Source organism: Columba livia, chromosome W (genome assembly GCF_036013475.1).
Source record: "Columba livia isolate bColLiv1 breed racing homer chromosome W, bColLiv1.pat.W.v2, whole genome shotgun sequence".
NCBI lineage: Eukaryota > Metazoa > Chordata > Aves > Columbiformes > Columbidae > Columba > Columba livia.
Window position 1 is genome coordinate 23755177 of NC_088641.1, and position 12003 is coordinate 23767179.

General features: G+C 46.2%; 1 protein-coding gene across 2 annotated transcripts in view; it reads right to left on the reverse strand.

Annotated features, from left to right (window-relative positions):
• LOC135577198 (ubiquitin-conjugating enzyme E2 R2) overlaps positions 1-12003 on the reverse strand; it is a 106728-nt gene that overhangs the window by 8735 nt on the left and 85990 nt on the right. For both annotated transcript variants that reach the window (XM_065045098.1, XM_065045099.1), the window contains one exon: positions 985-1082. In XM_065045098.1, the coding sequence (XP_064901170.1) occupies positions 985-1082 (98 nt within the window). The remainder of the gene's footprint in view (positions 1-984; positions 1083-12003) is intronic.

The following is a 12003-nucleotide window of genomic DNA, read 5'->3' on the forward strand; positions in this document are numbered from 1 at the left end:
TACAATCCCATTCCAGGGGTCAAGATTCCAATAAATCCCTCTTGCTAGAACTTTGCTTTGACAAAGGCTCTTTTCAAATTAATTTCATGAAGCTAAGTTAGATGAAAGCTGAGTCAAACTATCAGACAATCCTTTTCAAATCACTGCACTCCCTCAGGAGTGCCAGGATCCCTAACTGGATTTACCAATAAATAACATATTTCAAGTTGGGGAACCAACATCTAATAAATCACTCTGAAAGCAAGCATAAATCTCATATGATATGCTAAAAATCTAGAGGCAATTATTTTAACCTTATTTGGATAATAAAACAGATTAAAGAGTTAGAACAGGAAGTGCCTTACTTCAAGGTTTTTCTACTACATCACTTACTACTCCAGCTGCACAGGTCAGTGAGCTGCTACTTGAGTTTTATCAGTTCTTTATTAGGAGTGCCTTGTAATGAGAATAAAATTCAGCTAGTGTTTCAAAAAAATTGAAAGGTTAGCCTTGAATGCCTCTGGTACTTAGTGATCCTTCATTTTTTTGGCAGGAAGAAAACTACCTGGCTAACTGCTCAAGATACCACACTGCAGGACAGGAGACAAATACTGGAAGGCAAATAGTAGGCAGGATTATGCACAAAGTTACTCCTACTAGGCCTGAATACCCAAAAATGTTCTTTTCCACTAGTGGTATCTTGGAGGAGTTTGAAAAACCTAAGTGTAGGATAACATGGACTAGGAAAGGCTAGAACATTTGAGATAATTTCTTTAAGAGCATGAAACTCTGTGAACGGGGCAGAAGTCTCCACATTGTTAGCTCAGCATCAGGACACACAGCACTTCATGCAGCTTGATAAGTCTGGTTCCCACCCAATTCAAGACCTAAAGCCCCCAAAGTCTTAAATTCCCCTCCAAACCTTTCCCAATACAGGCCTTAGTCTCAGAGACAGATGACAGGCCTTTGAGGTCATCATTGTGCATCAGGGATTCACACTGTTACCTGACGTTTTGGGTAGGGTTCCACCTCTCAGATGGCAGCTCTCCACTTTGTGGGTCATCTACAGGTGGGTGAAGAATTGAAATACATACATCTCCATTCTGCAAGACAGAAATTAAAGTTGAGAATAGCCTGGCTTGAGGCAGAGGTCAGAGGTCTGATGACTCAACTCCAACACTCTATGTTCTGAGCAGTTTAACCCTGTTGATATGGACACCTCAAGTACCAGTAAAAATACGTGGAAGAACTGGAAACATTCCTCAATTCTTCCTGGGTCTACTGTATTTATACATTTAAAAGTCTCCCTTGCTAAACAGGATTACTCTGCAAACTGGTACAAAACAAGCTCAAGTCAAGAGGTTTAAAGAACATGGCAAAGCAAGCAAAAATAGAAATAAAACAATATAAAACTAAGTCTCCAAATAACAAGTACTGTCACAGTGACAGAAGTGAGCTTTAGTCACAAGAGATCCAAAGTAGGGTTAAAAAAATTGTTCCCAGTGGTAGCTGAGTTAGCTACAGGAATTTTTGAATTGAAGGGTTTAGCACTCTCTACTAGCTCAGGTATCAAAATAATGCTTCTCCCAGGACACAAGGAGGTTGAACAGATGGGGGCAGGCTTACACTGCTCCCCTGGGACACAGCTGTTTGAAATATCAGGTAAAAAAAGCAGCAGATGCTTTCTGAAGGTTTCACTGAAAATCTCTTCCAGCATGCAAGAGGAAGACTATTTTGGCAGCATATGGAAACCATACAGCCACGTAATACTCAATCTGTGTTTTACTCACTAGTGTTATAGCCTGAATATAGATTTAAAGCTCCATAATGCCTACCATTTATAAACACTTCAAGAAGCCTGTAAAACCAATTCTCCATCAGCAACAGCACTCTGACATGATTATTACGTAGGAGTGCTGTAGCAATATTCACCATAGCTCATATTCTCCACTCAAGTTAACTCCAGGGGCTCATGGGGTCCCAATGCCTTACTGCAGGATGGGATGAAGGGCCAGCAGATGTTGGCCTCTCCAGGCCCTGCTGGCTTGCTGCCTCTTGCAGTTGGCTGCTGTGACTTGTGAGTTCCCAGAAGTAGCCCCATACCTTCAGGTGGCACAATCACCCCAATCCAAGGTACAGGTTAATGATAGAAACAATAGAGAAACCGTCAGATCAGTTCTGTTCAAGACCACAGGCTGCCAGTTCCCCGTGCACCTGGGCTCAGCTACATACTGAGGACCCTCCAACACTGCTCAACACGCAGTAGCACTGCTCACAGCAATAGCATCCATCCCTTTGAGCCCAGGCCAGTTATCACAGCTATAGATAGCAACAGCTCACCTAAAGGGCCTCCCAAACATTTCAACTCTCCTTAATTAACAATGACATTTGTTTTATAGCCAAACAAGATCCTACTTTGACATCGGGGGCTTGTGACTGGTATCCAGATTTCAGCAGCTCATTAACTCTGCAAGGTATGCTAATTTAGCAAGCCCTCATAATTTTGAAATAGTTTTTTGTTTGTTTGCTTTTTTTTTTTTCCAAGAACACAACAAAAAAACAGCAACGTAGCATCTGGAGCTGCTGAATACCCAAACACCCACTTATGTTGCTGGAACAGTTTACCATAACAAGGCAGTTTCCTTTTTAAGATTCCAACAGGCTTGTGCAATCTAGAAAATATTTTTAATATCATTTTAAGGTTAACTTCAGTAATGTTAGATTATATTCACAGCCTATTCTGGTTTTATTTATAATTTCCATGAGTTTACTCAATTTCTCCTTTAACCATCTTCTAGGAGAATGTAGTGCTGGTGGCCAGAAGTCACTGTTAAACTCAGGGGAAATTCCTCATGTGAACAGGTAAGCAGCATGTGGACAAGCAGATATTTGGCAATATGAAGATATAGAGGGAAGCAAGAATGTGAGAAGCTTCCCTCTTGCAACAATAAATGTTACGTTTGGGAATTCATGCAGGGTAGCATTGCATTACTGAATCTGGAAGGGTAAAGGGTGTCATGGGGCCCGATGAGATCACAGTATCACAGTATGTTTGGGATTGGAAGGGACCTCAAAAGATCATCTAGTCCAATCTCCCTGCTGGAGCAGGAACGCCTAGGTGAGGTCGCACGTCGCACAGGAACATGTCTAGGCGGGTTTTGAATGTCTCCAGTGAAGGAGACTCCACAACCTCCCTGGGCAGCCTGTTCCAGTGCTCTGTCACCCTCACTGAGAAGAAGTTTTTTTTTTCTCAAATTTAAGTGGAACCTCTTGTGTTCCAGCTTGATCCCATTACCCCTTGTCCTATCATTGTTTCCACTGAGAAGAGCCTGGCTCCATCCTCATGGCACTCACCCTTTATATATTTATAAACATTAATAAGGTCACCCATCAGTCTCCTCCAAACTAAAGAGACCCAGCTCCCTCAGCCTTTCTTCATAAGGGAGGTGCTCCACTCCCTTAATCATCTTTGTTGCCCTACGCTGGACCCTCTCCAGCAGTTCCTTGTCTTTCTTGAAACGCGGGGCCCAGAACTGGACACAATATTCCAGATGTGGTCTCACCAGGGCGGAGTAGAGGGGAAGGAGGACCTCTCTCAATCTACTAGCCACCCCCCTTGTAATACACCTGAGGATGCCATTGGCCTTCCTGGCCACAAGGGCACAGTGCTGGCTCATGGTTATCCTGTTGTCCACCAGGACCCCCAGGTCCCTTTCCCCTACACTGCTCTCTAATATGTAATTTCCCAACCTATACTGGAACCTGGGGTTGTTCCTGCCCAGATGCAGGACTCTACACTTTCCCTTGTTAAATTTCATTAGGTTATTCCCCGCCCAACTCTCCAGCCTGTCCAGGTCCCGCTGGATGGCAGCACAGCCTTCTGGCATGTCAGCCACTCCTCACAGCTTAGTGTCATCAGCAAACTTGCTGATAGTACATTCAATTCCCTCGTCCAAGTCGTTAATGAATATATTGAATAATATTGGCCCCAGTCCTGACCCCTGAGGCACTCCACTAGATACTGGCCTCCAACTAGACTCCGCACCATTGACTACCACTCTCTGGCTTCTCTCCTTAAGCCAGTTTGCAACCCACCTCACTACTCTATTGTCTAGACCACACCTCCTCAACTTAGCTGTGAGGATGCTGTGGGAGACTGTGTCAAAGGCTTTACTGAAGTCAAGGCAGACCACATCTACCGCTCTGCCATCATCCATCCACCTTGTTACATTCTCATAAAAGGCTATGAGGTTGGTCAAGCATGACTTATCCTTGGTAATGCCATGCTGATCAGCACGAGGTTTTAGGGATCACTGGAGTCAATGGAAGAGCCTGTCCCCACATACATTTTTAAAAGATATGAACATGGAGGATGGGGTATTCATATGCCAATGGGAAATAGCCTATACTTCCATTAGGTCTGAGAACTTATGTCATAAAAATAAAAACCCAGTCTAGAATGCAGTTTTACCAAAAGTCAACTAGATGACCCAAGTAAACTGCAGATGGGGAAAACACACAAGTTATTCAAGTCTCATTGCTCAGAACTGGAACATCAGCCCCAATCTCTCCACCTGATCCCATGAGTAAATTCTGTAAACTGCTACTTTTTTTCATCTTCCTCATACTGAAATATTTTTTTTTTCTTGTCCTCCTGACAAACCCTCACACCTCAAGCCCTTTGCTGATTTATGCCCAGTTTCATTTGAAGTTATCTCAGTGCCTCATCTTCATAGAATGTCCTGAGGTGGAAGGGACCCACAAGGATCGAGTCCAACTCCCATCCCTGCATAGGACAACCCCAAAATTCACACTATATGTTGTCCAGTCACTTCTTGAACACTGTCAGGCTTGGGGCCATGACACCTCCCTGGGGAGCCTGTTCCAGTGCTCCACTACCCTCTAGGTGAAGAACCTTTTCCTAATGTCCAACCTAAACCTCCCCCAGCACATCTTCCTGCCATTCCCTCAAGTTCTGTCACTGGTCACCAGAGAGAAGAGATCAGTGCCTGCTCCTCCTCCTCCTGTTGTGAGGAAGCTATAGACCGTGATGAGGTCTGCCCTCAGTCTCCTCTTCTCCAGGCTGAACAAACCAAGTGACTTTAGCCACTCCTTATGCAGCTTCCCCTCTAAACCCTTCACCAACTTTGTAGCCCTCTTCTGGACACTCCCCAGTAGCTTTATAACCTTCTTGTCCTGTGGTGCCCCGAACTGCACACAGTGCTCCAGGTGAGGCCACACCAGTGCAGAGCAGAGCGGGAGAATCACCTCCCTGCCCAGCCAGCAATACCATGCTTGATGCACCCCAGGACACGGTTGCCCTCTTGGCTGCCAGGGCACACTGTTGGCTCATGTTCAACTTGCTGTTGACCAGAACCTCCAGGTCCCTCTCTGCAGAGCTGCTCTCAAGCCTCTAGTTCCCCAGTCTGTATGTACAGCCAGGGTTGCTGTGTCCCAGGTGCAAAATCTGGCACTTGCCCTTGTTAAACTTCATGCGGTTGGTGATTGCCCAGTTCTCCAATTTGTCCAGCTCCATCTGCAGGGCCTCTCTGCCCTCAAGGGTGTCAACAGCTCTTCCCAATTTTGTGTCATCGGCAATCTTACTTAGTATTCCATCAAGTCCTGCATCCAAGTAATTTATGAAGACGTTAATGAGTACTGGCCCTAGGATGGATCCCTGTGGAACCCCGCTAGTGAGAGGTCGCCAGCCCGACATAACCCCATTTACTAGAACCCTTTGAGCCTGGCTCATCACCCAATTGCTCACCCACTGCACTGTGTGTTTACCCAGCTGTATGCTGGCCATCTTGTCATAGAATCATTTCAGTTGGAATAGGATAGTTCTAGGATAATTCTCAGGATCATCGAGTCCAACCATAACCTAACCTAACTCTAGCACTAAGCCACGTCCCTAAGAACCTCGTCTAAATGCCTTTTAAACACCTCCAGGGATGGTGACTCCACCACTTCCCTGGGCAGCCTGTTCCAATGCCTGAAAATCCTTTCCGTGAAGATTTTTTTCCTAATATCCAATCTAAACCTCCCCTGCCACAACCTGAGGCCATTTCCTCTTGTCCTATCACTTGCTACTTGGGAGAAGAGACCAACACCCTCCATGCTACATCCTACTTTCAAGTAGTTGTAGACAGCAATAAGGTCTCCCCTCAGCCTCCTTTTCTCCAGGATAAACAGCCCCAGGTCCCTCAACCACTCCTCATTAGACTTGTGTTCCAGGCCCCTCACCAGCTTCACTGCCCTCCTCTGCACTCTTTCTAGTACTTCAATGTCTTTCTTATGATGAGGGGCCCAAAACTGAACACAGTATTCAAGGTGGGGCCTCAACAGTGCCAAGTACAGGGGCACAGTCGCTTCTCTAGTCCTGCTGGCCACACTATTCCTGATACAAGCCAGGATGCTGGTGGCCTTTTTGGCCACCTGGCCACACTGCTGGCTCATATTCAGCCGGCTGTCATTCAACACCCCCAGATCCCTCTCTGCCAGGCAGCTTTCCAGCCACTCTTCCCCAAGCCTGTGGCGTTCATGGGCTTGTTATGACCCAAGTGCAGGACCCGGCACTTGGCCTTGTTAAACCTCATACAATTGGCCTCAGCCCAAGGATCCAGCCGGTCCAGATCCCCCTGTATGGCCATCCTACCCTCCAGCAGATCAACACTCCCACCCAATTTGGTGTCATCTCCAAACTTACTGAGGGTGCACTCAATCCCCTCATCCGGATCATTGATAAAGAGATTAAACAGGACTGGCCCCAATACTGAGCCCTGAGGAATACCACTCGTGACCAGCCACCAACTGGATTTAGCTCCATTCACCACAACTCTTTGGGCCCAGCCATCCAGCCAATTCTTTATCCATCACAGAGTACACCCATCCTGGCCATGAGCTGCCAGCTCCTCCAGGAGAACGCTGTGGGATATGGTGTCAAAGGCCTTACTGAAGTCTAAGTACACAACATCCACAGCCTTTCCCTCATCTACTAGGTGGGTCACGTTCTCACAGAAGATCAGGTTGGTCAAGCAGGACCTGCCTTTCATAACCCATGTTGACTGGGCCTGATTATATGGTTCTCTTGTAAGTGCCTGTAGTTCCCCGGATCATCCTTCCAGCCCTTCTTGTAGATGGGTGTCATGTTAGCCAACTTCCAGTCAACTGGGTCCTCCCTTGTTAGCCAGGATTGCTTGTAGATAATGGAAAGTGGCTCAGTGATCACCTCTGCCAGCTCCCTCAGCACCCTTGGGTGTATCCCATCTGGCCCCATAGACTTGTGGGTGTCCAAGTGTTGTAGCAGGTCGCTAACTATTTCCCCCTGGATTATTGGAGCTTCATTCTGCTCCCCATCCCTGTCTTCTGGCTCAGGGGGCTGGGTACCTGGAGCACAACTGTTCTGACTATTAAAGACTGAGGCAAACACAGCATTTAGTACCTCAGCCTTTCACTCATCCTCTGTCACTGTTTCCCTCTGCATCCATCAGGGGATGGAGATTCTCCTTAGCCCTCCTCTTGTTGCTAATATATTTATAGAAACATTTCTTGTTGCCTTTCACAGCAGTGGCCAGACTCAGCTCTAGTTGGGCTTTGGCCCTTCTGATTTTCTCCCTGCATAACCTCACAGAGTTCTTGTATTACTCTTGAGTGGCCCGCCCCTCCTTCCAAAGGTTGTAAATTCTCTTTTTATTCCTACGTTCCAGACGCAGCTCTATTCAGCCAGGCCGGCCTTCTTCCCCACCGGCTCACCTTCCGGCACACAGGGACAGCCTGCTCCTGTGCCTCTAAGATCACCTTATTTAAGAGAGACCAGCCTTCCTGGACTCCTTTGTCCTTCAGGACTGTCTCCCAAGGGACTCTGCCAACCAGCCTTCTGAACAGGTCAAAGTCTGCCCTTTGAAGTCCAAAGTAACACTTCTGCTGACCACCCTTCTAACTTCTCCAAGGATAGTAAATTCATTAATTTCATGAACACTGTACCAAAGGCAACCTCCAACTGACACATTGCCCACAAGCCCTTCTCTGTTTACAAACAACTGATCCAATGGGGTTCCTTCCCTGGTAGGCTCACTAACCAGCTGTGTCAGGAAGTTGTCTTCCATGCACTGCAGGAGCCTCCTAGACTGCTTCCTCTCTGCTGTGTTGTACTTCCAACAGACATCTGGTCATCTGGTAGGTTGAAGTCCTCCACAAGAACAAGGGCTAGCAATCATGAGACTTCTCCCAGCTGCCTGCAAAATATTTCAACTGGCTCTTCATCCTGGTTGGACGGTCTGTAACAGACCCCCACCAGGATATCTGCCTTGTTGCCCTTCCCCTTGATTTTTACCCATAGCCACTCAACCCTATCATCAACCTTCTCAAGTGGGGATAGAGGAAAACACTACTTGTGCTCCTGATCCCTTGACCAGTCATCCCAAGGCCCTGAAGTCTCTCTTGATCATCTTTAGTTTTCCCTTTTCAGTTTCATCACTGCCCACCTGAAAAATTATTAGTGGGTAGTAGTCTGAGGGCCTAACCAGGGCAGGAAGTTTCCTTCTAACATCTTTAACCCTGGCCCCAGGGAGACAGCAGACTTCCCTAAGAAGTGGGTCTGGCCTCCATATAGGGACTTCTGTTCCCTTTAGAAGGGAGTCTCCTACAACCACAACCCACTTTTTTTTCTTGGTGGGAGCTGTTTTGATGGAGGGTGCAGTGTGACTTGTCAAGGAGGAGACTGTTAGAGACAGTATCAAAGGCTTTACTGAAATCCAAAAAGATCACATCAACAGGCTTCCCTTGGTCACCTAGGTGGGTACCCTTGTCATAGAAAGAAATTAAGTTTGTTAAGCAGGACTTTCCCCTCATGAACCCGTGCTGGCTGGGACCAATGACTGCATGGTCTTTTGTTTTTTCTTTCATTAGCTCCCAGAATAATTTTCTTAATAATTTTTCCAGGCACAGAAGTGAGGCTGACAGGCCTGTAGTTGCCAGGGTCAACCCTGTTGCCTTTCTTGAAGATTGGAACAACTTTTGCCAGCTTCCAGTCATCCAGGACTTCTCCAGATTCCCCAAAGCATTGAAAAATCACAGAGAGAGGTCTCGCTATGACATCAGCCAGCTCTTTAAGGATCCTTGGATGAATCCCATCAGGCCCCACTGACTTACAGGGATCTAGCTGGAGCAGCAAATCCCACGCAAGTTCCAGATTGGGAGTTTGTCATTCTCGCAGCCGTGGTTTTCTAGCCCAGAGCTCTGGGGGTCCCAGGGCCCATCTTTGGTGTTGAAGACCAAGGCAAGGAAAGCATTAAACATCTCTGCTTTGTCTGTGTCCCTGTTTATAAGGTGACCATGCTCATTGAGTAATTGGCCAATATTATTTCTGGCTTGCCCTTTGCCATTAACATATTAAAAAAAAAATCTTTTTATTGTCCTTCACAGTACTGGCCAGCTTCAACTCTAACTGAGCTTTGGACACATTAATTTCCTCCCTACAGCAGCCAGCAGCATCTCTGTAGTCCTCCCATGATGCTTGACCTTGCTTCTACTGACCATATACTTTCTTTTTTTGCCTTAATTCTAGAAGAAGATCCCTGCTCAGCCGAGCTGGCCTTCTGCCTTGCCTGCTTGACTTTCGACATTTTGGAATAGCCTGCTCCTGTGCTTTTAGGAGGTGGTATTTAAAAAGTGAACAGCACTGATGGACCCCAGCATCTTCAAATGATTTTCCCAGGGGACCTTACTAAGTATTTCTCTGAGCAACCCAAAATCTGCTCTCCTCATGTCCGGAGTTGAGGTCTTGCTGGCAGATTTCTTTCTGTTAGCATAGATTTTAAACCTGACTGCTTCATGGTCACTGTGGCCAAGGCAGCCACCAATCCCCACTTCGCCCACAAGACCTTCTCTGTTAGTGAGGAGGAAATCTAGGAAGGCACCTTTCCTGATTGGTTCCCTTAGTACCTGTACCAAGAAGTTATTGTCCAGATGCTTCAGGAATCTTCTGGACCTGTTGGTGCCAGCTGTGTAATATTCCCAGTTGACATCTGGCAAATTGAAGCCCCCCGTAAGGACAAGGGCAGATGACTTGGAGGCATCCCTTAGTTCCTTAAAGAATAACTCATCACTGCCGTCATCCTGGCTGGGTGGCCTATAGTAGACTCCCATAAAGACATCCGCTTTACTTGTCTGTCCCTTAATCCTTACCCAGAGGCTCTCAACTTTGCCATTGCCAACTGCCAGCTCCATGCACTCCAGCTCCTCTGCTACATACAGTGCCACCACCCCACCTTGCCTGCCCTGCCTATCCCTTCTGAACAGCCTGTAGCCATCCATCATGGCACACCAGTCACAGGACTCATCCCACCAAGTTTCACTAATACCAATTATCTCATATCCCTGGGACCGGGTCAAGGCTTCTAGTTCATCTTGCTTTTTCCTCATGCTGCATGCATTTGTGTAGAAACACTTCAAGTGTAGTTCATTGTGCTCATCACCCCATGGCACAGTCTGAAGCAGTAAGCTGTTTCCCTTCTCCCCCATCTCCTGGGTCTCCTCTTTCTGCCTGGTGGTGAGAGGGTAGGGTGTCCTTTGTCTATTGTGCTGTGGTTGGCTTCTGCACCTGCCTCAGGGATGGTAGAGTGTGATTCCACCAGTTAATCTCTCTTCTCTGGCTCCCTGATACTCCTCAGCCTGGACAACTCCTCCTGAAGCTCTGTCACCAGGCTGAGCAGCTCCTTTATTTGGGCACATCGCCCACAGGTGAGCACAGGTGCTTAAATGTTGTTTTCAAAACAGCCTGCAAGCTGCTTCACATTCCATCATCTCCAAGAAATACTGCTATGAACACAAAGTACAAAGCTGAAGGCTGTAATTTTGAAGAATAACCCCAAAATACACCCATAAAGTTTTGAGTTAGTTTCTCCTCCTACCTTAAGTTGTTTATAGAGCAAATTTTTCATCTTTCCCACCAAGACTGGAAGAAGTCCTTTCCAAGACTCATTTTGTACATGCCATTTTGGTAACCATTTCCCACTCACCTCCTGCATGAGAATTTCTGCATTCAGAATCACTGTCTGCAGTATGGATCTGCAGTAATCTGCAGGTCTCAAAGTTGTCTCTATTTATAGATCAAACTTCTGTATAACTGAAATAGAGCTTTAAAGAGAAATATCATCCTTGGCTACATGCAAAAGACTGTCTGATGACTGATTTCAGGACGTCCTTGGGCTTAGGGCAATCCTCCTGAACATTCAGTAATTAAAGCTGATTACTATCTTGTTTTGCACTGAAGTTTTGAGAGGCTTTTGGCCATTTATTACTAAGCAATTAGTGCTGCTTTCACCATGACATTTGAAGCATGCTCATTCTAGGCTGGGCATTTAGCAGCAGCAACTTGTTAGAAAAGGGTCTTCCAAGCCCAAGGCATCAACTAAAGCCATTCTTTGTTCGCAGCAAGGAAGAGAATTGACATTTCTGTTTTGAAGTGGACCCAAAGGAAGCGTGCAGAACCTCTCATATGAAGATTTGTGATAAGGTGACAGAGCTGCACCAACAGGAACATTTTTAAAAGGCCTTTAGCTCCTCAAACTATTCAAGCAGTAGTCCTAGAAGGCTGACACTTGGCTAGGATATCCAAAAGTTTAGCAGGGATTTGACTGGCCTCCATTAAAAGCTTAAGTCAAGTTTTAAACCAAAACAGGCCTTCAACTTTCAAATACAGCTCTATAAAATTTGGTAATTTTGAACCAGTTGTATGAAATGAAATGCTTCTTCTCACAGTCTTTGCAGAAGCACTATTAAACTCTGTCTCAAGCTGCTCACATGAGCTCTAACACAACAGTTCAACTGAAACAGACTCCAAGATAAACCTTAAAGGTCACTTGATAGATGAAAGCCCAGCAAGAAACACAACATAGTCCATTCATACCAGATGCAGGGAAACATATGTTATGCCCCAGTAACAGCAGAGGTTAGCCTGAGCACTGTCATATTAACACAGCTGGGCCACCATCAACCTGAGCTAGTCCATCAGCAGAGCACCAC